Source organism: Thunnus maccoyii, chromosome 8 (assembly GCF_910596095.1).
Source record: "Thunnus maccoyii chromosome 8, fThuMac1.1, whole genome shotgun sequence".
Lineage (NCBI taxonomy): Eukaryota > Metazoa > Chordata > Actinopteri > Scombriformes > Scombridae > Thunnus > Thunnus maccoyii.
Genome location: NC_056540.1, coordinates 8,055,364 through 8,079,523, shown reverse-complemented (window position 1 = coordinate 8,079,523; position 24,160 = coordinate 8,055,364). Strand labels below are relative to the sequence as shown.

At 39.7% G+C, this 24,160-nt stretch overlaps 1 protein-coding gene across 1 annotated transcript in view; it reads right to left on the bottom strand.

The window, feature by feature from the left end:
- Window positions 1–1,620: 1,620 nt before the first annotated feature.
- Window positions 1,621–24,160, bottom strand: part of aff2 (AF4/FMR2 family, member 2) — a 164,472-nt gene continuing 141,932 nt past the window's right edge. The window contains exons 15-27 of the mRNA XM_042418617.1: window positions 23,049–23,253; window positions 19,685–20,341; window positions 19,271–19,615; window positions 18,973–19,088; window positions 15,067–15,316; window positions 14,129–14,262; window positions 12,439–12,502; window positions 11,630–11,766; window positions 10,649–10,720; window positions 8,931–9,024; window positions 7,468–7,520; window positions 5,229–5,455; window positions 1,621–4,421 (exon numbers count right to left, since the gene is read on the bottom strand). Coding sequence (XP_042274551.1) covers window positions 4,300–4,421; window positions 5,229–5,455; window positions 7,468–7,520; window positions 8,931–9,024; window positions 10,649–10,720; window positions 11,630–11,766; window positions 12,439–12,502; window positions 14,129–14,262; window positions 15,067–15,316; window positions 18,973–19,088; window positions 19,271–19,615; window positions 19,685–20,341; window positions 23,049–23,253 — 2,476 coding nt within the window. The 3' untranslated portion in view covers window positions 1,621–4,299. The remainder of the gene's footprint in view (window positions 4,422–5,228; window positions 5,456–7,467; window positions 7,521–8,930; window positions 9,025–10,648; window positions 10,721–11,629; window positions 11,767–12,438; window positions 12,503–14,128; window positions 14,263–15,066; window positions 15,317–18,972; window positions 19,089–19,270; window positions 19,616–19,684; window positions 20,342–23,048; window positions 23,254–24,160) is intronic.

Below are 24,160 nucleotides of genomic sequence, written 5' to 3'. Positions count from 1 at the left end.
CACTCTAAAACGCCTCATTTGGCGTCATGACCTCAAATCATTAAGAAAAAACAACTTTAAAAGGCATTTTTGTTAAACAACAGGAATTGAAGTTTGGACTGTTGTCTATAATGTTTAATAGTAAACATTTTTAGGCTTTCAGATGAAGAACCATTAGTCCATTTTAAAGGAATAGTTTTGCATTTTGGGAAATATTTTTGGAAAATAATATATTATCTCTTTCTTGCTGAGAGTTAGTTGAGAAGATTGATACCATGCTCATGTTTTTACTGTAAATATGTACAATAGCTAACATCAGCAGCTGGTTAGCTTAGCATAAAGACTAGGAACAAGGGGAAACAGCTAGCTTAACTTTGTCCAACAGTAACAAAATCAGCTGACCAGCACTTCAAAATTCCACTAATTAACACATTATACATCATTTGTTTAATTTAAAAACTGAAATCATTGCACCAAGTAGAAATAATGTAGCACATAACCTCCTGTATAATCATAGCATGTTGCTTTAACACTGTTTTTGTATGGATTAAACACATGAGACACAACGTGTTAATTAATGAACTTTAGAGATGCTGGTAGGTGGATTTTGTTACCTTTGCATAGAGCCAGGCTAGCTGTTTCCCCTTGTTTCAAGTATTTATGCTAAGCTAAGCTAACTGGCTGCTGGTTCTAGCTTCATATTTAGCGTACGGACATACAGGTGGTATCGATCCTGTTGTTCAGCTCTTGGCGAGAAAGTGAATAATTGTATTTCCAAAAATGGTGCACTATTACTTTAATGTTTTAAGTTACTTGCTGTTAGCCCCTTCAGACTGTAAGCTTTAGTGTTGTGCATTCAAAGTGGCTCTGTATTTTCAGGTGATGTAGAACATTCACACTGCAAATGATTATGCGACAAGAAATACATTGACTGTTTTTTTTTTTCTTTTTCAAAATGGACACAAGTAGTTCTTGGTCTGAAGCTATCATTTATTGCATGCGATGGTTAAAAGTTTTCAGGTCATATCAGACATTTCAGACAAAACTCAAACTTGCTCAAATCATCAAGAAAAAAAACAACCAACAACTGATGCAAATTTGACATGTTAAATCACTCATTTTTCTTAAAGCCAAACCCTGGTGTCGTCATAAACGCCAGTAAAAAGCTTATGGAAACATTTGATTTTACGAAAAACAATCTCATATTTATACCAATATGGTATGGAAAATCATTTAGATTCATTCTTTGTTCTTAAATAAATAGAGCAATTCCCACTGGACACGAATAGAGGCACTTGAGTTTTCTTTTTTTGTCAAAGTGAAAATTACTTTTCACATACGCATTGTCTTCCCATACACATTCAGCGATGGTCAAATGATCCAAAACTTAAAAACTCACGCTTGATAAGCTGGATTTACAGAGACCATGAAAAAAAACAACTCTAAATTTAAGACTTTATAGCACAGGAAGAAACCTTTTGTTTCCATGTGCCATAAAGGGTTAAAAATCTGATGATGTTTGGTGCTGTGTAAATGCAGCCATAGCCTGTGCATGGACACACACACACACACACACACACACACACACACACACACACACACACACACACGCACACGCACACACACACACACCCTCTTTTAACTTGTTTCACTTCATCATTCATTCACATTGAATCATTCACAAGACACAAACATACAAACAAAAAAACACTGTTTCAGGAGTCACAGTCTCTACATTATGGTACACAAACATCATTATTGTCCAGTCAGGTAATGATTTAAATAGACTTGACAATCATCTGTACACATATACACACAATAACACAACACAACAAATGCTGGGAAATGACTACAAGATATCCTGCAGATGATTTGATCTCATTAAGTGCTGTACAAAGTCGCCGTTGTTGCACAGATTTTGACATCAGGGCAGAAAAGCAGACGTGAGATTTTCACCCTGTTTACTTGATCTGCACATGGGTGGGGGCTTAATTAGAGCCAAATCATACTGAATCTTGTAGTTTTTTCCCCCCGTAAGTGTTTGACACTTTATTGGGTGGGTTACTGTGGGAATTAGAACTGAGGGAAAGTTCACAAAAGCCTGTAACCAGTAAGAGAAGAACCAGACAATTGCTTTACTTGATGGAAGAAAGCCCTCATTTGTAGGACTAGTAGAATTGAGTGCTTGTTCTGCTGAGCTGTTAACTCCCTGCACTGCTACTTGACCAGGTCTTGTAATCCTCACTCTTGTTGAACACATCTTAAAGTTAAGGTTATCTTGAGCCAATTTTACTGAGAGGCTCCACATCAGAGATCTGTTTAAACAAACTATTGATCCAGGGAACATATGAATTGCTTGATAGCAAGGGGATAAACTGAAGAGATCCTGACTCAGAGATCTCTAAACTGAACCTCAATATGTCTTTGGATGGAAATATCTCTGCATTGAAAACTGGCATCGAATGTCTGGTTAAACACACACACATATATATATATATATAGTACCAGTCGAAAGTTTGGATGCATTTTCCTATTCACTTGAATGAGAAAGTGTGTCCAAACTTTTGACTGGTATTGTATATATTGTCATATATTGTTTTAATATTGGTACCAAAACTCAAATATCATATTGTATGATTTCTTGTGGTAAACCAGAAAAAAATCCATTGTTAAAAAGCAAATCCAGATTTAAAATGGTAATACTTAAAATTTCCATCCTGGTTCATTTACTGGTGGTTTGGTTAAGTTGAATTCTGGTGTGTTTGCCCAGTTAATGCGGTTCATTCATTGTGGTTTGAAAGTTGTCTATCAAACTCTGGTGTGGATCAAACGACCAGACTGAAACCTCAGCTTCAGACTATCTTGGTTCATTTCCAAGTGGACTCTGGTTCAGTTTGTTTGTGGTATGAAAGCAAAGCAGACCAACCACAGAATTTCGTGATAGTAGATATGTGATTTTCACATTAATTCAAAAGCTAGACTATTATTAAATTCATCTGCTTTGAGCAGCTACTCTGTCGGAAATACACAGAAGTCAAGCAACTTGTGTGTCTGTTCACATTGCAAATGTGATGTCTTCTTTATAAATCACTGTAGGTGTATATGTCCTGACAGACACATGCTTCCTCTTCAGAATACCCAGGACCAGTCTACTCTTCTGGGTTGAGTTGTTAGATGCTCATGTGCACATATTACATGAAATATCAGCTTTTGCCTTCCAAATTTTGTCCAAATGTCCAATGTATCATTGTTTCCTGTGAATCTCTTGTGCATATGCACGCTATTTTAATCCTGCAAGGGAATGGCAGACTCCGCCACTGACTAATGACTAATGACTAATGAGTGTAAATACATTTAATAGCTATAGATAAATGAATGTCACCCATTAATGGCATAAAGATTGTTTGATATGATGAAAATCTTAAGGATTATAACTTTAAATTTGACTGACTTGTCAGCTACAAAGGATGGCGTTTCAGCAGGCATTCTTCAGATGCTATTTTGCATCCGTGTGACTAATTATGTTATGAAATATTACGTTGTGGAAAGGGATGCACAACACAGGCAGGTTCTAGGTTCTGTTTGCCAGAGTTTGTCTTGGAGGATTCATCTCTAAAGATGGGCTGAAAGACAAGCAGAGGACTAGCTTCAGCCTCCATTAATTCAGCTCTGGTGATTGTAGCTAAGCCTCTTTCCTTTACCAGCATGGTCCTTATCTAATGGATTGGACCAGTACTTTTCCACTTGGATCAATATCAGCCTGAGGCATTAATTCGAGTCCCAATCACAGACACGTTTCTAGGCCACTGCTGGAGCAGATGAGCCTCTGTTGGGCTCCTTTCCTGCCTTAATCACATCAGCCTCTCACATATCTTTTTGAAAATTATCCTATCTTAGTAAAAACACATTTGCCGTTCCTCTCTAATTCTTATTTCTATTCGGGGAAACAGGGAGGATTGCAGCCAGCTATTGTCCTTTTAGGAATTTAAGCTACCTGTACTGATTGTAGTCTCTCCAAACAGCAGCATCAGCCAAATTTATAATATGCTAATTTGTACTCCGTGAATCACAGTTGAAATTCCCAAACTTAGTTACTGTTCATTCCTAATTGCAGATGAATTTCAGCCCAATTAATCCACCCAGTCTGTGCCATTATTTTACCGTGGGTGGTGTCGGGTCATTTGAAGGATCCCAGTGGGAACTGAAGCATCGTCCTGAGTCTCATCTCACTTGTTATCTTGTTATCCCAGTTCTAGCTCCCAGGCCCATTTCTTTCTTGTTTTTTTTATTTTTTTTTTAAGTTTGGCTCTGGTCCAGTCCCTACAGCAGGTGAGCCTCTATGCGGAGCCAGTGCAGTCCCTGCCTGATGTATCGGACCAGCTCGGTCATGCTGCTCTGCTGACTCAACGCCTCCATCACTGAGTCCAGCTCCTGGAAGAACTCTACAGGAGGGTGAGGGAGAGACACAGTTACTAACAGCTGCTGCTTGTGCTGAAATCAAACACACAACAACAGTTTAGATGCTTCTCTGATGGTGCTGTGGGAGGCAAAGTCAAGTCAGTCATCCATACCTCCACAACATCAACCCTTCATTTACAGCACTTCACAAACTATGTTAATGTCTGAAAAGTAATAAAATGTAGTAAAACTTATTATACTGTGGAAATCCAACTTTAACCATGGATCTTTAGCTTTATTTACTTTTTTTTTAACCACATTCCCCTTATAATATGTATTAAGAGCTAAGTACTGTCTGACTCTTGTCAACTGTTTCTTGTATTTTTTTTCTTACTTGGTGGTATAAGTTTCATTTTTATAGACATAAATATTCCTCTGGCTACTCAATGTCACTGGGCTAGTAACCAATTCATAAAAGATTTTACATTTGCTTTTCTAAGAGCCTACTGTCAGGTGGGTGTTAAAAAACCTCTGGAGCACAGGTTTTTACCATTACTGAAGAAGAAGCAGCAGTATACTGGGGATTACATTGAAAACTGACAGGGGTTAGCATGAGCAGAGACTCTATGACTAAATGGACAAAGAACACAGCACCACTTCCTGAACCTTATATTTCATCCACAGATGTCTGGGGAGTGTAGTGTAAAAACACCACAGCACTGAAAATGTACTAAAATTTAAAAAGATCAACACATGGGTTTTTACTTGAAGTAATATTTCATGGTCAGTAGAGTATACTGAAGGCATAGTTTCATTTTTTTGGCCCAAACATAATTGTTTTGTAGTCCTACCTTGGCTATCAGTGGCCAGTCTGTCGGCCGTCTCCCAGTGCTCATAGCTCCGCAGGATGTTGTTGGTGATGTTAACGTGACTGGCAGCCATGTGGTGAATCCGCTGGGGAATAGCCACACTGCCCGACGAGCCCGGGGCACCTCCGGATCCTCCTCCTGCTCCTCCTCCACCTCCGCTGCTGGCTGGGGAGGGGCTGAGTGAGAGGGGAGATGGAGTCCCGTTGACCCTGGAACACACAAGAGAGTCCCTGTAACTCCATATGAAAATAAACAGGAACTTACTGTATGCTGGGAGGGCTGGGAGTTACTTGATAACATCCAAAGTGGAAGGTGTGCACCTAAAGTCTGTCAACAAAGTGCCAAGTGGGAACAGATTTTCCAAACAGACTCACTGGTGTCAAATGTGTTTCTGCTAAATACTGTCTTCAATAGTTTGTTATTTTTAAAGCTGCTCCAATCTTTTTTGAAATAATAAAAATAGTTGGAATGACTGTGTGTAATGTGAAAGTGGTCACTCATGGTGATGAACCCACAGAGAATTATCACTCGCCTCTTTAGCGCAACACTATGGAGTCTTTTAGCATTTTTCAGCTCATTATTTTGGTCTAAATCTCATGTCTTTACTGTTTTGGTTCACTCTCACTGCTGACTGCTGCAGCTGGTTTCAAAAATACTCTAATAAACCCATTGCTACCTGCCCAGCACCAAGCAGACAGACAAATTTAGTGACTAGCTGGTGAAAAATAGTAGAGGATTGAGCAGCAAAAGAGCCAGAGTTATTAGAGACCAAAACAGAGATAGAAGAACAGTGAATATCGGATAGAAACACTCTGAATGAATTCTCATGTTGCCTGTTCATGTTGTCTGCTTGATGCATAATAAGCAACTGTTTGCTTTAAACACACAATGCTATAAAAAGGTTTGCAGATTCTCCCTGACTCTAAATTACATTTCAAATTATGCATCACAAGTTGGATCAGTTGAGAAAACTATTGATTGGAAGACACAGTGCTCTAAGTATGAGCAAGAGATAAGCTGTTAAAGGGAAAAAAACACATATTAATCCTCTTCAGGAGAGTAAAAGTTGCCATAAAAGGAGAAAAGGGATGAGAAGCAACATATTTGTGACAGAAACAACATGATTCATGGAACATGTGATCCTAAAGCTGGTTTAATATGTTTTTTTGAACATTATAAAAAAATACTACTATGAGAAACAAAAAATATGAACATTATACTGACATATTGTCACGTAATAAAGTTGTTATAGCATGTTAGCAAACTGTTGCCTATTTACACATCCAGTAGACACAAACAAACATTAGCTTTCATTTGGAGTTGTGTTTCTGTTCACCTGTAAGTCAAATACTCACTCTCCTTTTAGCTCTGCTTTGGTCTCCACCAACTCCTGAGAAAAACACCTGGCTCTTTAGCTGCTAGTTGCTAATTTTGTCTGTTGTTTGTTTGGTGCTGGGCAGGTAGTGTACAGTGAGTTTATCAGAGCTTTTTCACTGGCAACAGCTGCCTTATGTGGCTGAAAAAGAAACACTTAGGAGTGTGGTTACAGTGAGCCAAAACTGCAGACCCCAAAAAGAAAACAATAAGACACTAAAAGGCTCCGTAGAGCTGAGGGGAACCACAGAGTGGGGTGATAAAATAGTAGGAGAAACTAATAGTCTTTGATTTGAAAAGTGTTGAATGTGAGAGGGTGTGTAGCCTTTCTGGTGTTCACTGTGTGGTAACATTAGTCATGCTAGTACAAACTACTCCCCCTGCCTTGCACAGCTGGGTGTGTGGCTCTGGCAGTGATGTAATGTCTGTGATGTGGCCTTGACCCTCGCTGACCCAACGACTTGTGCCTTATTCAGTGCGGCTCTCACACACCACACACACACAGAGCTCCAGTCCTGCTGTTGTGCAGCGTCAGAGCTGTCCAAACTCATTAGCTTCACATCCACAGCTCCTCCACGCCTCTCCTCCTCCATCTATCATCACTCCCTCCATCACTCCTTCTCACCCGGCACTCAGCAGCCCCTCCAGTCTTCTCCTGCTCACATCTACAACAAATCAATCCCTTTATTTGCTTCCTGAGGGGTTTGTTTGAGCAAGTGGCTGTCAGGGACGGCATGGTATTTTGCAGCAGAGCTCCGGTGAATTATAAATTCTCAATTATCTGCAGTATGTGAATGAAGGGGGTGATACTGTGTGTGTGTGTGTGTGTGTGTGTGTATGTACTCACTTCCCATTGGTCCTCCAAGGAGAAGGTGCTTGGTGGGAACTCTTGGCTGAATTCTGGCCCACAAAAAGACACATTTATTAAAACATGTTTTTTTTAAAGTCTTATAGTATTATAAAGGTCAGATACTTTTAGAGAGACAACAGAATGAAGAAAGGGAAGAGAAGAGTGTTTTGTGCTGTTTTGTACATATTTTCTTGCTGAGTTTAGTGTATTTGTATAAAGGCCCATCTAGGGATGGACATGACATATTAGCTTAAGCTATACATGCTGTGGTATGTGGCATCGGTCCATGCTACATACTTGACCCTATCAAAAATACACGTTAAATTAAAGAAAAACATACACCAGAAGTCTTACTTTACATTGATTCATTCATTTTCAGGCTTTCAGCTATGTTATATAACAAGGTACAAAATGTCATAAAAATTATTTTGAAGCGATCATGTATTTGCTTTAAATTACATTCAAAATGAATGGTGATTAATATCTTTTTTCTTTTTTCATTAAATACTGTATAGTTGTATATGCCATCAGTAAGAATAACTTTTTGGTTGCCAGGTTTTCAAAAATTCCTTTTGCTGGTGTTTATGTTGCTCCAGCAGGACATTTGATGCATCTTTTTAGATAGTTATTATAGTTAACTATAATTAATAAGGATAATAATTACTACTTATAAACCCTTTATAAAGGATGCCTTGTTATAAAGTGCTACCAACTCATATATTCAACTGAAACCCTTCATTTAGTCATCAGTGTTATGACAAACCATGAAACGCAAGAGCATCAGCTAAATGGTTAAAATATTAGTTTATATAATGTGAGCTTTAGCCTACTGAGCCACAAAGTTGCCCTTTGTGTGTAACTTCACTAAACATTATAAAGGATGAAATGTTATTCAGTGACATGCACTTAAAATGCACATTAATGTGTCATGTGGATAAGTATGTTACAGAACTGGTTAGACTGTTGTTGTTGTTTTTGGTGCTTCTCTTTTAAAATGAACTGCTCCGACTGATTTCAGTGATTTCTTTTCTTCCTGTCAACACTTGCTGTATGTACACAGCCTGCACACACATACACAGCTAAACCCCCCACTCAGCCACTTCCCAGAAATCCAATCCCATCAATGCAAATGCTGCACTGTGATAATGACATCCTCAGTAATTAATTAAACTAAACATAATTAATCAAAACAAGCACATTAAACCCTAACAATCCACTGTGATGATTGATGGAGCTAATTAATACATTAATATTAAAAGAGAAAGAGTGGATTTTAATAACGCCATGCAAAATTAATGCACAGGCACCATGAAAATGAATATGAAATGTATTTGAGGGATTGTAATTGGCTTTGTGTGTTTTTCAACCATAGAGAGAGCAAATGAGAGAGGAAGGAAATAAAGTCCATGTGTGCGTAATGTGTGTGTGTGTGTGTGTGTGTGTGTGTGTGTGTGCGTTACCTTGAAGTACTCCATGAGCGACCGTGAGTACTTGACAGCGTGGTCTTTCTTCAGATGGAACATCCTCAGATACAGCAGAGACAGACAGCGGTTACTATGGAAACAAAACAATTAAAAGACAGATGAAGCCTCTGTACAAATTCCCTGTAAAGCTCCATCCTCAATATTATTTTCATGTCATCCACACAAAATGTGCCCGGACTTCAAACATGCCCCACAAGTCCTGGTGGATTAAGGAGAACTTCAGTGAAGTAAAGAATGTGGGAAATCTATAACACTATTATGTGAACATATAAAAACCCACATCTTCACACAGAGGTATATAAAAAACTGGTGGAGTTAAGAAAGAAATTCGCTCACTTATTATTGATTGTAAAGTCAAACAAATACAGTCATGAGAGACAAATTTTGCTGTGATGTCACATCATAAACAGCAGGAAGGAACAGCAGGAAGAAGCAGAGGAAAATTAAAAGAAACGAGAAAATGATGTGTTAATTTTGCTCATGTTGTTTCATGTGCTGCCTCTTTTATTTTTACAGTTTTGTATCCCACCTACTCAGGGCCGTAACTAACATTAAAGACAGTGAGGTTATGTCCTCTGTCATGTTTTTTGGAATTGACTGTTCATTAAAAGTTTTCCCTTACAGCGTGTCTAATCATAACTAGCAACCGTACGGGATGACAGACCTGTCAAGTTTTTGTTCCTGCTGTGTGCACAGGGCCATAGTAAGAGCGTTAGCCAACATTTAGAGAGATTGAAGGAGGGTGACCTTTTTCCTAGCACTTCCAAAACCACAACAACAAGAGCCAAAGTATGAAGAACGGATTAAACAGCGTGTTTAGTCCTAACACTGTAAACTGTATATGTGCTGTGCAAAAACGAAAAACTAAACAGGCATTGTAGCAACGGGTTGACGGGGTTTAGCTAACAGTCATTTGGGGGTGTTGGCAGCCCTGAGGGGAAGCGTTACTTTCTGCAATTTAAAACTTGCACAAGATGAATATTTTGCTCATTAGCTTAATAGCTTTATTTCTGTATTTTCAGGTTCAATATGTATCAATTTGACTACTTTTAGTAAATAAAGGATTTCTCCACCAGAATGTGGCTGGTAGTGTGGAGGCAGCACTAATATACTGTAGGGAAAAGACACAGTATATTAAATTATACAGTATTTTTGCCTTTTTTTAATATTTAAAAGTTGCCAGAATTACTAAAGGACCGCCAAGGACACTGGCACGCTCCACCAAAATGTGATTCAAGAGATACTAATTAGTAATAGGTAATTTTTAAATTAAACACATGAGATCTTTTTTGACGAAAACAAACACAGCACAGTACAACATCGGTGACAGGCATGATGATATCCACAACATCCAAATAACAAACATTATATATTATGGATTATGGACAGGGGTTCTTTAAACAGCACTACATAATTTGCATGTAAGTTTCCTTGATTGGCGTGCAGCAGAAGGAAGGTAAATGACATTTTAAGCAGTGAGGATGACGGGGGGGAAAAGCCATCAACCACGTTCCTTATTCCAACAGATGTATCGTCCATTTTGTCCATCTTGCGGTGTAGTCAGAAAAAATTTGGCATTCAGTCAAAATTTTCACAGAGGGGTATGGGGGATACGGCCTTGCACATATTGTATTTTGTACACACACACACACACACACACACACACATGTATGCACATAAAAAGAGAATCGTACCACAGCACAGCTAGTTTCTTCTCAGCGATGGTGGCTGAATGGCTGGTGAAGTTCTTCAACCTCATGGCATACCTGGAGAGGAGAGATGCTCATCACTCATCTTCTGACATTTCCAGCCAAGTGTAAACACACCTGATTTTTCACGGTGGTGAATACATGTATACTGACAGTTCTTTTTAATTATAAAATCAAGGTTAAAATTATTCTGCGCTACTCTTTCTGAACATAGAGACTATAAATCAGTGACATAGCAGTTGGCAATTAATTCCTTCAGCTCAGTGACAGCGAGCATTCACCATGCTGAAGTGCCCTTAGGCAAGACAAGCTACAGATTAGCTTAATCTGACACTGTGAAGGATGAATGTCTCCTTTGGTTATTGATTAGGTATTTAAAAAATGCTGTAGGGGGTCAGCTGTTGCCTCCTGCCCCCAGTGACCTAATCAGCCCTGTCTGATTGCTTAGCGAGGTGGTTAATCAGTCAAAATGAAATTCAGCAGTGACAGGTGAATCAAGGGAGAGGAGTTACACCTTTATACTTTATTGATCTCTGTAGGAAAAATTCTTGTCCTTCCTCCTGCTCCCTCCACAGGGAGGTCAAAGGCCAGAGCTCAGGATCAGCAGCCCTGCAGCTGGTAAAGATTCAGTGTCTTGCTCGAGGACACCTCAGCAGGATTGATGACTGCAAACAAGTAGAGCTTGAACCTGAGTCCTTCAGTTAAAAGACTCTCTCCCACTACACCACCCTGCTGTCAACCTGTCTGCTTTCAGAGGTAGCAGTCATTTGTTATTCTCGGTTTGCTCTCTTAAAGTTGCACTTAACTACTTCACACATTGGCAGCTTTGAAAAGGCTGAAACACAGCAGCAATCCTGTAATGCGACACTACTAAACTGTGCTTATTAGAAACCTGTGGGTCTGTAAGGAGCCGTACTATCATTTAAGCTTCAGGTGACAATGTCACTCTTATATATCCATCCATACCTGATTAGCTCGACAGTTTCAGAGTACATTGTATATGGTGATTTGGCCTCGAGTGGATCTCGCTCCATAGCATTTCCACACTCTATGAAGGAGAGGGCGCCGTCTGCGTAGTTCACTGCTTTACCAAATTTATCCATCTGCAGACGGAGAGGAAGAAAAGACAGACAAATCAGAGGCAAAGAGAAGAGAAGAAATGCAATATTGAAGAAAATGAAAAGAAATGTAACAGAAGAAAGAAGATGAGAGAAGACATGAATAAGACAGAGATGGAATAAGCAGCATTGTGGCAGACGCACAGTCTTCTCTTTGAATAATCTCCTGCTAAGATGCAAATTCCCAGATAAATCGGAGGAAACAACACGTAAACATAAGACAAATAACAAGTTAAATAAATCTCATTTCATTGTTCGGGAGGGGATCAGATAATTCTTTTGATATTGTGTAATCTTGCAGACATCCTCAGTCCTTGAATGTAATGTTCCCTTGGAGACAAATGGTGCAATAAATAACACAAATTATACAGTACAGTCCTTGATATGAAATAGAATTTCATTCTACCGAGACTCACAGTGCACGCACACACACACACACACACACACACACACAAGCAATGACACACATCTAAACAAGTACACACATAATTACAGTCTGGACTGTAGATGTTAATATTGTGTGTTTTCAAATGATTTCCTTGCTATCTTTGTGCATCTAACTGTCTGCCATCTCTTTGCTTCCTACATGTGTTTCAGCGTGGAGGTAAAAATGTGTGTGTGTAACCTGTGTCTTACAGTAATAGCAGGAAAACGTACCAATGCATCAGCCTTGTGCTTCAGTCTCTTGGCCTCCTGCATGTAGTAGTCTGCACTGTGGACTCTGGAAACAGCACAGACACACAAACAAACTTAAACAGCATGTTTGCACAGACACAAAATCTAAAAAAAAACAATATCCTGCATGTGAGAGTGATTTACATAATCACTGGTTACACGAATCTTGCGGTGAGTTATATACTGTAGCCTACTTAGGTATACATACAGTACCTCAGGCTTAGTGTAACCTTAGTATAACAACAAAACATGTTGTTTCATGAATAATGCAGAAACCCTTTGGGACAAATAAGTAACAACATGCATCATCTTTCCAGGTTTCAACAAAACTGGACCGGTGGTGATGTAGTACCACCAAAATACAGCGAGAAGAGGTATTATCGCTCAAATTAGATGAGGTGTGTAAAAATAAGACAAACTGTGTTAAGACAGACAGATGAGATTGCATTAGGGGTCTTCGTGGGGGCACTCAGTTCCCAGTATTCCAGGAAATAGTGGGCTGGGTCCAAATTATATTCAGTAGTAGGTGGGTCCCGCATCATAATCATTGCAGATAACAGAGTGTGATCTGTGATTCATAAAGTTAATGGAAAATGAATGTACTGCTTCTCTTTTTTTGACTGCAGCTGCTCATATTTTGACCATTTATTAAACCCCGCCCCCGAACAGTTATTGTCCAATCATAGCTTAATCTGCTAAGTAGCGACAGCTGATAAAATCTCTTACTGTTGGCAGCAAAATTGATGGTTGTCAGCTGTTTCAAATATTACTATGAATTTAGGGTGGTAAATCTGCCTCTGTTATCATTGTAGATTGCATATGTTTCTTATAAGAATGGACAGTTTGACAGTCGTAGCAACAGTATCTAAGGTTTGGCGCATCATGCTGCTACCAGTGTTTATGTTCTCTTTTTTATTTGTGTCTGTCTGGTTCGGACGACTATCTTCATGTCTGTTTTTGGATGTTTGTGTACATTATTCTAAACATAAGATCATGGAGAATATATTTATTTATTAGTGACATCATTAGTGATCTCATGTTATCGGTGGCGCTACAGCTGTCATGCCTTTCACTCACCTCACCATCTGCCACAAACTCTGCAAATGTTAAGTGTATAAACTGGAAAGCAGTGCACTCCTCCTATTTTGTACCATAAAACAATTTCCCTTTGTTCCATTTGCCAAATTCAATGTAATGTAATATTAATGAACTGCAATGTAGAAACTGAGTTTACAGTAATTATACTCATGTTGAATAAAGAAATCACCACTCTGTCTTACATGACTCTATTGGGGAGAAGACTCATGCAGTGTAATTAAATAAATCTATAAATGAATCATCTCATCATCACATGTATGCAGTGGAATGAACAAAACACACTCCAATGTAAAGAAGAGACAACTGCTGTCTTCTAACAATGGAAATGGAGAAAATCAAGGGAGTTATGTACAATCTTATGAATAACAATGATGGTTAAGGATGAAAACATATCTATAAATCATGTTGCTGAACACACTTCATGAGGAGATCAGGCATTAAGATGAACCCATTGCAGTAAATATCCACCACAAATAACGTGTAATGATTTATCAGTGTTATGATGCTGTTATAACCTTTAAAATGAATGTATGATAAACTTGGAGCGCATGTTTATTACTGTATCTCTACATACGTGTCGCTGAATGACAGTCGCGGCCTGCGAGGTTCCGCAGGTTCCATCAGCGGTTCTGACCACACCTCCGAGTCTGACTGTCCGTTGGCATGGTAACTGTCTCCGCAGGGCTTCTCGCCATGAGGATCCATTTCCTGTAGAAGGGACGCCATTGAAATCCATGGTTTTAATCATGTTAATTAGTATTACAATGTATTGGTTTCATTAACGGCTTCCTGCAGAAAACATGTAGCTGATATTAGTGTGCTGGTGCCACTGTGCAAAACTTTATTGGCGGCTTCTTATTGACACTCATGACGGTTTCCCAGCTGAATTAGTGTCATTGTTTTGAATGGACTGTGAAGTGGTTTGAACCATGTGTAGATATGATGTAGATCCATATGATAAATGTACATTTTTTGCTGTTTACACTTTCCTTGAAAGGAAGCAAAAACATAAAGTAATCCATGCATTAATATTTTTATAATATTTTATATATTCAATAATTACTGCTACATTTTGTAAGTTACCAGAGCTTTATGTATCTGCTCTGTTATTTTTAATGTTTTACTTTGTGTTGTACTACAAAACACTATTTTAGTGACTTCTGCTCCTGAAACTCAAACTGCAGGTAAGGAAGCATGACTCACATCATTGGAGATCTGTCATGCTGTAAATTCATACATTTTAAGAATGGCATGTCATTAACTTGAGAGTTATTTTTGGAACAGTGTCAGGCGAGAAACTCAATTTTGCACTGAGAAGATAATGCCACTAGCCAGCTATCACTCAAACATAGTGTATATTAAAGTGTGGACAGTGAGACATCAAAGCTAATGATCTACCTGGGAGACATGCATTATTTTTAGGTCCAAGCAGGCCTATCGTGTGAATACTTCATTTATTATATGAAAAAGAAAAAATCTGCACGTTAATGGTGAGATGCAAAAGGCACTTACGCTGCCATTTCTTGTGTGTGATGACGCCTTGCTTTCACCTCTCCTGTGTCTGTGTGAGGAAGAGGAGGAGGAGGAGGAGGTGGAAGTGGAGGAGGTGGAGCAGGGCAGCATCCCGGCGGCGCCACCCTCCTGGCTGAGAGAGGAACCGCTGTCGCAGGTCCGCTTCCGAGGGGGGTCGTCAGAGAGGGGGGACAGGAGGGGAGGGAGCAGCTTCTCATCGCGCCGTCGAGACTGCTTCCTGTTCAGAGAGCTGCTGAACACACACACAGGCACAAAAATAACAGCAGTGATTATTTAGCATAACGGTACTGGATATTACCTTTGTTCTTCAGGTTTATTGAGAATCTTTGCTCTAATTATGTGAATTATTTGTGCCGATTGCTGAAGTGTGATTTACTTTCTTTCATTTCAATTATCACCTCCCATACATAGCCTAGTAGCACAGTTGGGGTGAGAGGGGTGAGGCAGGGTGTTTGTTCCATCAACACTGCTGCAGCTCACTTTGGTTGCTAATAGTGGTTGTTTTACAGCTCATTCATGTATATTAATTAAATCCCTTTTAATGAACAATATGATTTATCTGACAGCTGTGATATTAAAAATTGTTATGTTTTAAGATAAAACATTTTCAAGATAAACACTTTGCAAAACAAAAGATCAAGGATCATTTTGAAAATAAGAAGCAACGATGATACAACAAACGGTAACTGAAGTTACTGTGACGTATCTTAACATACACACAGAAGACTGCTACGTCTTAAATTACAAAAAATCCGCCAAAGCTGTTGCAACCTCAAAGTGTGTATCTTAGCACAGACAGGTGAATACATTATAAATAAAAACAAAACAAAAACAAAACGTAGATCTCTCTTAGTAAACAGAAAAACATGTACTTTGGGAAATCTGTTGTTATATTTTACATGCTGTCAGTCTCTAAAAGGTTCTACAGCTTAAGTGGTTTTTAAATTTTGTGCAAGGTCACTTCTGTATTACAGGATCCATTGAGCACATGTAGAAAATGTTTCATGACAACAAATGACTCTATGTGTACCACTGCTACACACTGTACACACTGGTGTTAAAGGTTAGAGGCTTTAGTAGAATCCTGATCATATGATTGGTACAGTATGGTATTCTTTACATGTGTTTTACCTCTTCTTGAGATACCGATATACTGGTCCCCTCTCCCCTTTCTCATGCAAGAGTCCTGATGTCCGACCAATCGCCCTGCTGCTCTTGCTGTCCACATGGACTCTTTTGAAGAGATGGCCCTTCTCTATCTCTCAAGCTCTCCTCAAGCTGCATGCTACTCCAAAACACATCTTGAAGCTGTTCTTCCGCTTGCCCTATTTTTGCCTATTATTGCCCAACTGCTTTAACAGCCCGTTTCCTGAGACTTATAATGGTCCCATTGGACTATTATTGTTGTTCTTACTTTGTGTTCATTTCATTCCACCTATAAAACCCCAGCCATCTGAGGATGGAGGCTTGCTTTTTAAAATGTCTCCCTCAATGTGTTTCCCAAACTTTTTTGGCTTTATATGCTATTTGTGGGGTGTAGTGGGTCAGGAACATGTGTTAATGTTTGCGTGTAAAACGTAATGAGATTTTCTGGACTGATTTTGGGTAATATATAAATAAACTGGCTTGATTTGACATTTTCTAACTTTGTCATCACTATATTTTATCAAAAAATATACATAGAAAATAATCTAAACGGATACCCTAACAACACAACTCCCTGGAAACTCTGGGGGTTTGATGCAGCGGGAAAGTTGCTGAGCTCGCAGAACAACGCCCCAGGCCCCCGACATTAGTAATAATATACAAAACCAGGGAGACAAAGACTAATTAGTTGCTGCAGAGTGCGTGTGTGTGCATGAGTGTGTGTGTGTGTGTGTGTGTGTGTGCTTTCGGTGTCTGTGTACAGCATAATTGATGTGTGCAAGTGTGTATGACTATGCTAATTTGCGTGCATTTGTGTGTGTCTATCCTTAAGTGGATGCCGGTGTGTGTGCAGGGGAGCATGTGAGAGCTCTCATACTTCTTTTAAAGGGATAATAAGTTAAGAATTTTACAGCCCTGTAGCACAAAATGACCACAGTATATCTGCCAGATATTCTTCTGTAATACATTTACAATGACTAAACAGTTGCTTGTCCCAGTGGGAAGATTTCTGCTTTTCAAAGAGGACACCACGGATATAAAACCTGGGGTAAAACTGTTGTCAAATGAGACATAACTGATTAAAACAACATGATAATATCTGTCAAAAGTCACAGGTTAGAAATTGCTGAATGCTACTGAGGAGGGTGATCACATCATCCAGTTTACAGCTTCCATAAAAAGCCTCTCGGGTGATAAACAGACACTCTGCAGACTGAGGCGTCTGCTGTACAATGTCAGTGGTTCATCTCCAGGTCAAACCTCTTTCCTTTCCACCTTTCCCTCTTTGATAATGCCGCGATGCTATAAAAATATTCCCTCTGTAGCTGTCACTTTGAGGCTTATTTATGAAGACAGCCAGCTTAGTCTGTTTTTAATAATCCACACGGAAAGCTTAAATTCACGGTTTGTCATTCCTGTGTCACAGTGTGAATTGCACTCGCCTCTCCAGTGACTTCATCACCACATCAAAATTTGGAAGAAAATTCTAAAAATATGCTTTCACTCCAGTAAAGTTGCCTGATTACCTCTACCAGTGTCTGTACCAGTCACATGAGGTTGTGGTGTTCAGTAAGTGAAAGAGGGGAAGAATGGAGAAGGCAAAGCTGACCGTTTGCTAGAGCCGGTTAGTTCTCACATTGTGTCATTTTTCTTAGAAGGTAAGGGGACTTTGAAATCTTGATTCACATTGACCATCCATACCTGTCCTCTCTATTTCCTAACATATTTGGACATAGTATCACTGACATTCTCCATGTCCCCTTGTAGGGAAAGACAGCAAGGAAGCAATGAGAGAACTTTGAGATTGCAAAGAATGAGCTGATGCCAAAAGTAAAATGAAAGTAAAATTCCAGCCATTGTGATCTTCAGTGGATTCCAGGAGTCTTTGTGTGTGAAGTGTTGGAAGAAACATCAACTGAGAACTGAATTGGGCTTGTTTCGTTTGGCTGCTGATAATATTCTCATACTCATATTGTCATTTTGACTTCGAACAACATAGATCGTCATGCGTTTGTTTAGCTCTAGAATAAAATACTACTCATCCAAAGCTTTCCCAAAGAGCTGATGTTTGCCATAGAAGGATACATCTATCTGATCATGTCTAAGATTTATTTGTACACTTTATAGGTTATTAATACATATTGATTAACATGTTGATTGGCCATTTTATGCTTTTATTGATAGTAGACAGTAGAGAGATGGAGACTGACATGTCTCAATGGACCATTTTCACAACAGGCAATGTGACTTGTAAAAGCAGGAAAAGTACAGGTGGAATTAATAACATTAATGAAGGCTGCATTCTATTTAGTTGAGCCACTATCAGTATCTGGTTTTGTGCATGCTCGCTCACATGACTTACTGGGACAATTGATGGATTAATATCTACAGCTGTGCTTCTCCTGCTTTGACAAGTCAAAGTCTGAACTTATGATTCTTGAGCTTGGACACAACAGGAATAAAATGCAATGCAGACTGTCTTTACATCCTTCAAAACAAGCATTACTTGAATTTCTGACAGCCGATAGACATTTTCCAGATGAATTAAAATGTAGTGCAGCATATGTACATACAGTGCTGCATTGCATTCTGGTCTGTTGAGTCTGCTGTTAGTGAATTAGTATTGATACAGTATCTGCCTCCTCTGATAGATTTTCTCCTGTAAGTCTGAATCGGGTTTGTTAATTCTGACGGACTGACATCAAACCTGGGTGCGTCGTGCACACTGTTAATACTTACTCTGTGGAGCTGTTCTTGTGGTTGTGTATTGGAGAGATGCAGGGTGGGAGGAGCTGACAGTCTTTGTCCAATCGCAGCTTCTTGTTGCCGTTGACTGATGGCTCGCTGTGGTCCAACTGGGAATACAGAAGACAGAACACACACTTGAGTCAGACAGGGAGAAAACTAGTAAAAGCAGATGACAGGGATTTATTTAAATTATAGTTACTGAGTAAATAAAATGAATAGAGACTTAAAAATACAGCATATGAAGAGATTTTCAGGAAAAATGTTATAAAATTGTAAGCAACAATCACACCTTGTGTTTCCTCTTGCTCTTGCTGGTGTGTTTCTCTGTTGGGACCACTATGCTGCCAGCTGCTTGCCTCCTGTGTTTGCCTCCACTCTCTCCTCTCTCCGTCCTCCCTGGCAGCCTGGGATTACTCTGCTCTTGGACAGGAGGGTTGTCCAGGACCCCCAGACCTTGGCATACCTTCTCTCTTCTCTCCGTCGTCCTTTCTCTCTCCCCGAGCCCGAACCTCTCTCTGTCTTCTCTATCCGCCTGCTTCTCTCTCTCTGTTAATCTGTCTCTGTCACCTTGCCTCTCTCTGTCCTGCGCTAATCGCTCATTTTCTTCTTCCTGTCTCTCCCCTTTCGGTAACTTCTGTCTTTCTCTCAGCCCGGGCCACTCTCTGTCTTCCTGCTTCTGTCTTTCTCTCTCTGCCGCCCCTACCCTCTCCCTCTCCCCCTGTCTCTCCCTGTCTCTGCCTTCACTCCCGTCCCTTTCTACCATTCCCACCCGGGATCTTTCCCCTAAACCTTGCCCGGGCACCCTGCTGAGCAAACTCAGGTCAATTTTCACCCACAGACTCTGGATCTCTGGGTACTCCCTCAGGGGGGAAAGAGGCACATCATGCCCCATGTTGGAAGGTGGTGACATGGACTCAAGGTCCTTGCACTGACCTCCTAACCCTCCAGGATCGGGAACAGAAGTACCAAATGAAGCGGTAATGTTGCTAATGCTTAGGGAGTTACAGCTGCTACCGCTGCCATTAGTGCCGCTGCTGATGCTACTATTACTACTGCTGCTACCATTAGTGGTCACACTGCTACCATCTTTGACACGCAGTCCCTTCCCTCCGAATGTTCCAAGATTTCCCAGACTGTTAGCAGAGCCGAGGCATGGGAGTAGAGGGGTGTGTACGTGCGTGTTGGACAGAGTCTGTGTGTTAATCACAGAGCGTGTCGTCTGAGGTGGCAGAGCGGGGATTTTGATGGCTTCCTCTGAATCCGAGTGGCATTCTGAGGAGGAGGAGGAGGAATCTGTTTCGATGAATTCTCGGGACTTGGGTGTGATTTTGCTGTTCGGACCACGATGCTTCCTCTTATCCTGTTTTATACGAAAGACAAATGGGAGAGCTGTTTAAATAATCTACTGACAATTACTGACAAAATATTCTATTCATATGCATGAAAAACTAAATGTAAACTAAAGTCGTCTGCTAGTGACATTTTTCAGCCCCACAAAAAACGCCAGCAGTTGACAGAAAGTATAATCAGTAAAGCCACATATATACGTTACTGCGTTTGATAATATCATGCAAATTAGGCAGCACAAGTTGTCGGCATGTTCTGCTAATCTGTGAAGTGAAATGAAACATGTTCGACTCTCCAATTTTCTAATGTCAGTAATAATTCACTGCACACAAGTCACACAATTGAGCACAGGCAGTCTGATGTCTGTCACATGCAAATTAAAAGATGTGATTTTTACACAGGATAACTTGAGTGCTGGTTTTGATCTTTTCATGGAATTTCTTGACAATAAGAATAATACAGGATATCGCCAGCTTCATCATTCCGGTGAGAAACCTGTCTTATAGCTGTTTGTGCATTATCACTAATCCTACATCCTGACACTTATTCTGCTTGTGTGAAGAATGTGAGAAAGCGTGCAGGACCAGCCTCAGCCTGCTGAGTTTATTTTCTTGGTTTCTCTGCAGATACACCTGTAAGTCTGTCCCTCTCTTGTTTTTTTTTTCAATCACAATTGTCTCTAAGATGTCGAATGATGGATTTTAGAAGTGAAATAACCAGTGATTCTTGTTTGAAACAAAAGCAAGCGAGGAACAGTGATGTGTGTGTGTGTTACACCAACATGAGAAAACAACAACAGAGGCAGACATAGCAAAGAAAACATTGCAAAATGTTCCCAGTCCTGAGCAAAACCCACCCACTTGACAGACGTTGGGTCACAGTTTTCTTAAACATCTAAGAATTGTTCCAATGCATGTTGCCATCTGCAAAATCCATTCTCAATAAATGCCATGTTGTGTATTGTTGATCTACTGTTCTGCTGTGTTTTCTGGAAAGTTCTTTTAGCTTCCCTGCCAGCTGTTCTGCGCAGCTAAAGCTGGCAGCACATCAAGTGTTCTGACAGCAACCACAGCAGAGGTTGCTGATGTTAGCACTGATCTTAATTTCCCGGTTATTCAGGTTAATTTTATGTCGGGAAAAAAGGAGAATTTTTCAGATGTTGCAAGTGTGGCCTTAGGTTTTGTTATGTAACGCATTTAGATGATGTAGAATGATAGAAATGTGTTAAATGTGGGTGTAATATGACAGTCAACAGCTAATTTTAGAACCATTCAGATTAAATTCTACATTACACCTCGTCTTATTATTACAACGGTTAATACTATATCTTATCTGCTTTCTAACCTCAAATAACGTACATTTAAAGCTATGCTCATTGGTTAGAGTCAAGCCTTTAATGGAAGTAAAATGAACTTTTGTCTTGTGTTTTGTTCCCCTGAAGTTATTACAGTTATTGCTGGAAAGAAAAAGAAAACATAAAGAAGACATGACATAATGAAACAGTATGTACAGTTGGAATGAATTCAAGTTTGAACTTCTGACTGACTGTCAAGCTGACTGAACCTCAAACTGCTGTTGGAGACGTGGCAGATGTCAGGGTCAGGTACGTCAGTCTCACGTCAGATTTGTAAGTCTTGTCTTATGGTTTGATGGATTAGCTGCTGTTTGCTGGTTGTTGATCTCCAAATGCAGTCTTTGATGTTTGAGTAATGCTGACGACTGCCGTTGTTTACCTTTTCTTCATAAAAAGTTGAGATATTTTTGGGTTTTTTTTTTTCTTTGCCATCAAGTATAATTATGAGACACTGGTGCTATAAAGATCAACAGAGCTCAAAACATGTACTTACTTTGTAAGTCTGTATTCTTTTAAGGATGATGTACATTCATCTTTCACGTGTCAAACTCACTTCAGTGGTTTTACAAGATTTACAGGCTGCTGTTGAATGTCATGTTGATTTTGATATCAAACAATCGTGACAATGATATTCAGACCTTTTGATGTTTTGATATAAATTTGGATAATAAATAAAGAAGATGGATAGTATCATACTCTGTAGTCATTTTATGGGTATAATTGTAATATGATATTCCTTCCTGTCCTTCTCTATGCATGTCTTTGTTACATAAAGCTGGTTTCTTCCATTCTTTCTTCTCTCCTTGAAACTACCTAATCTTCATAAAACCACAGAGTGTAGGATTATAGGTTAAGACGATGGACGATGATTACAGTTCTACCTATTTGTCGGTTTGACTCTCTCTCACATTTTCCATCTTTCGATAAAAGCAGTCAGTGTTGAGCCAGAGTAGTCGTGTAATAATACATTTTTTATGCTGAAGAGTTTTATGACTTTGACAAATCATCCAGATACTGTGAGGATGAAGTGATTATTACGGGATACATGGGACATGTTACATGTGTCTTCACACATTCCAGATGTGGGTAAGTGGGGGGGGGGACTGTTCTAAGGTGCTTGAGTCATGTACTCCAATTGTATAAAATATAATTTCTCCCTTTAGAAAGTAATTTGCATGAATAGGGGATTCTTGAAAAACTGTGTGTTCTCTCTCATTTAACCTGCCTCTTATCTCAGTCAGATGTAAACTGTAGACTGGAAGCTGTTGGAAAATCACCCTACCCTTGTTATCTTGCCGTTTTTGATGATCGCCCCCCCCCCCCCCCCTAAGAAACACACACATGTACCCCACTCCTAAAAACTGACCTGGTTTACACTGACAGCAGGTATTGGCACAGGGGTTTGCTGTAGCGCTGCTGGTGGTACAACTGTGTTGTTGTTTGAGTTGGTAGCGCTGCGAGGTTCTTTCCTGGGGGCTGTTTTCCCACTGGGAGGTTTGTTTCGTGGCCTGGGGGGGTTCTGATGCTCCAGGGAGGGGGGTGGCAACAGGTCCTTTTCCCTCACTGCAGGGCTGGCGGGAGAAAACACGAGAAGAGGAAGAATTACAATCAGAATTAGGATCGCCCACTGCTGTTCCAGCTACTGTTGTGCAGTTTTACACTGGCAAACAGTGGAAGATAATATTTGCCATGGCCAGCTCCAGGGGGCGAATGTGTGTTAAAATGAAAAACTATAAGACAGCATGAAATAATTGGAAACAGCATGCATTCAGCTGAACTTGTTTGGATGTGGAAAGCTTAAAAAATAGAAAGAGGGAAGGGAAGAAATGATTGAGGGAGAAAAGAATAGAGAAAGGAAGCTAGAAGTCAATTATTTTTCTAATTAGCCTAATGTCAAGCTGAGTACTCAGTTTGGCATGGCTTCTAGTCAGTCTGGGCATTTTTATAACAGATGAGGGAGTGACAGCGTTCAGTGACTAGCTGCCAAGAAGCTCAGTGATCCACCGTTAGCCCTCAAGTGACAGGTAGTGTTGGGTAGTATAGTGTTAACTGTAATTGTAATAATTGTAGCAATATCAAGTAACATGTCAGTTATAATATACAGTTACCCATCATTAAGTAATCTAAATGTTAGACTGAAGTTGAAACAATGAGTTTGCACTGTCTGCATTGTCCAGGTGGAAATATTCCCTCCACTGTACATCAACATTACTTGATTTGTCTGCTAATTCACTCACATGAATGCAAGCACAACAGAGATCTTCCAAGATTTTGCTGCATACATTAAGAGCCACTAGTGTTTGTGAAGCAACTATCCAAAGTTCATAATTTAATATTCTGGGCCCATTATTCTTTTTATTATATATTATAAATTCATGATTTGAAGTTTTTCTTTATTATTTATACACAGTTCTGCGTGGACAATGTCACACAAAGATAAAACTATATTAGACTTTATCTTGAGCGTTGCAGAATATT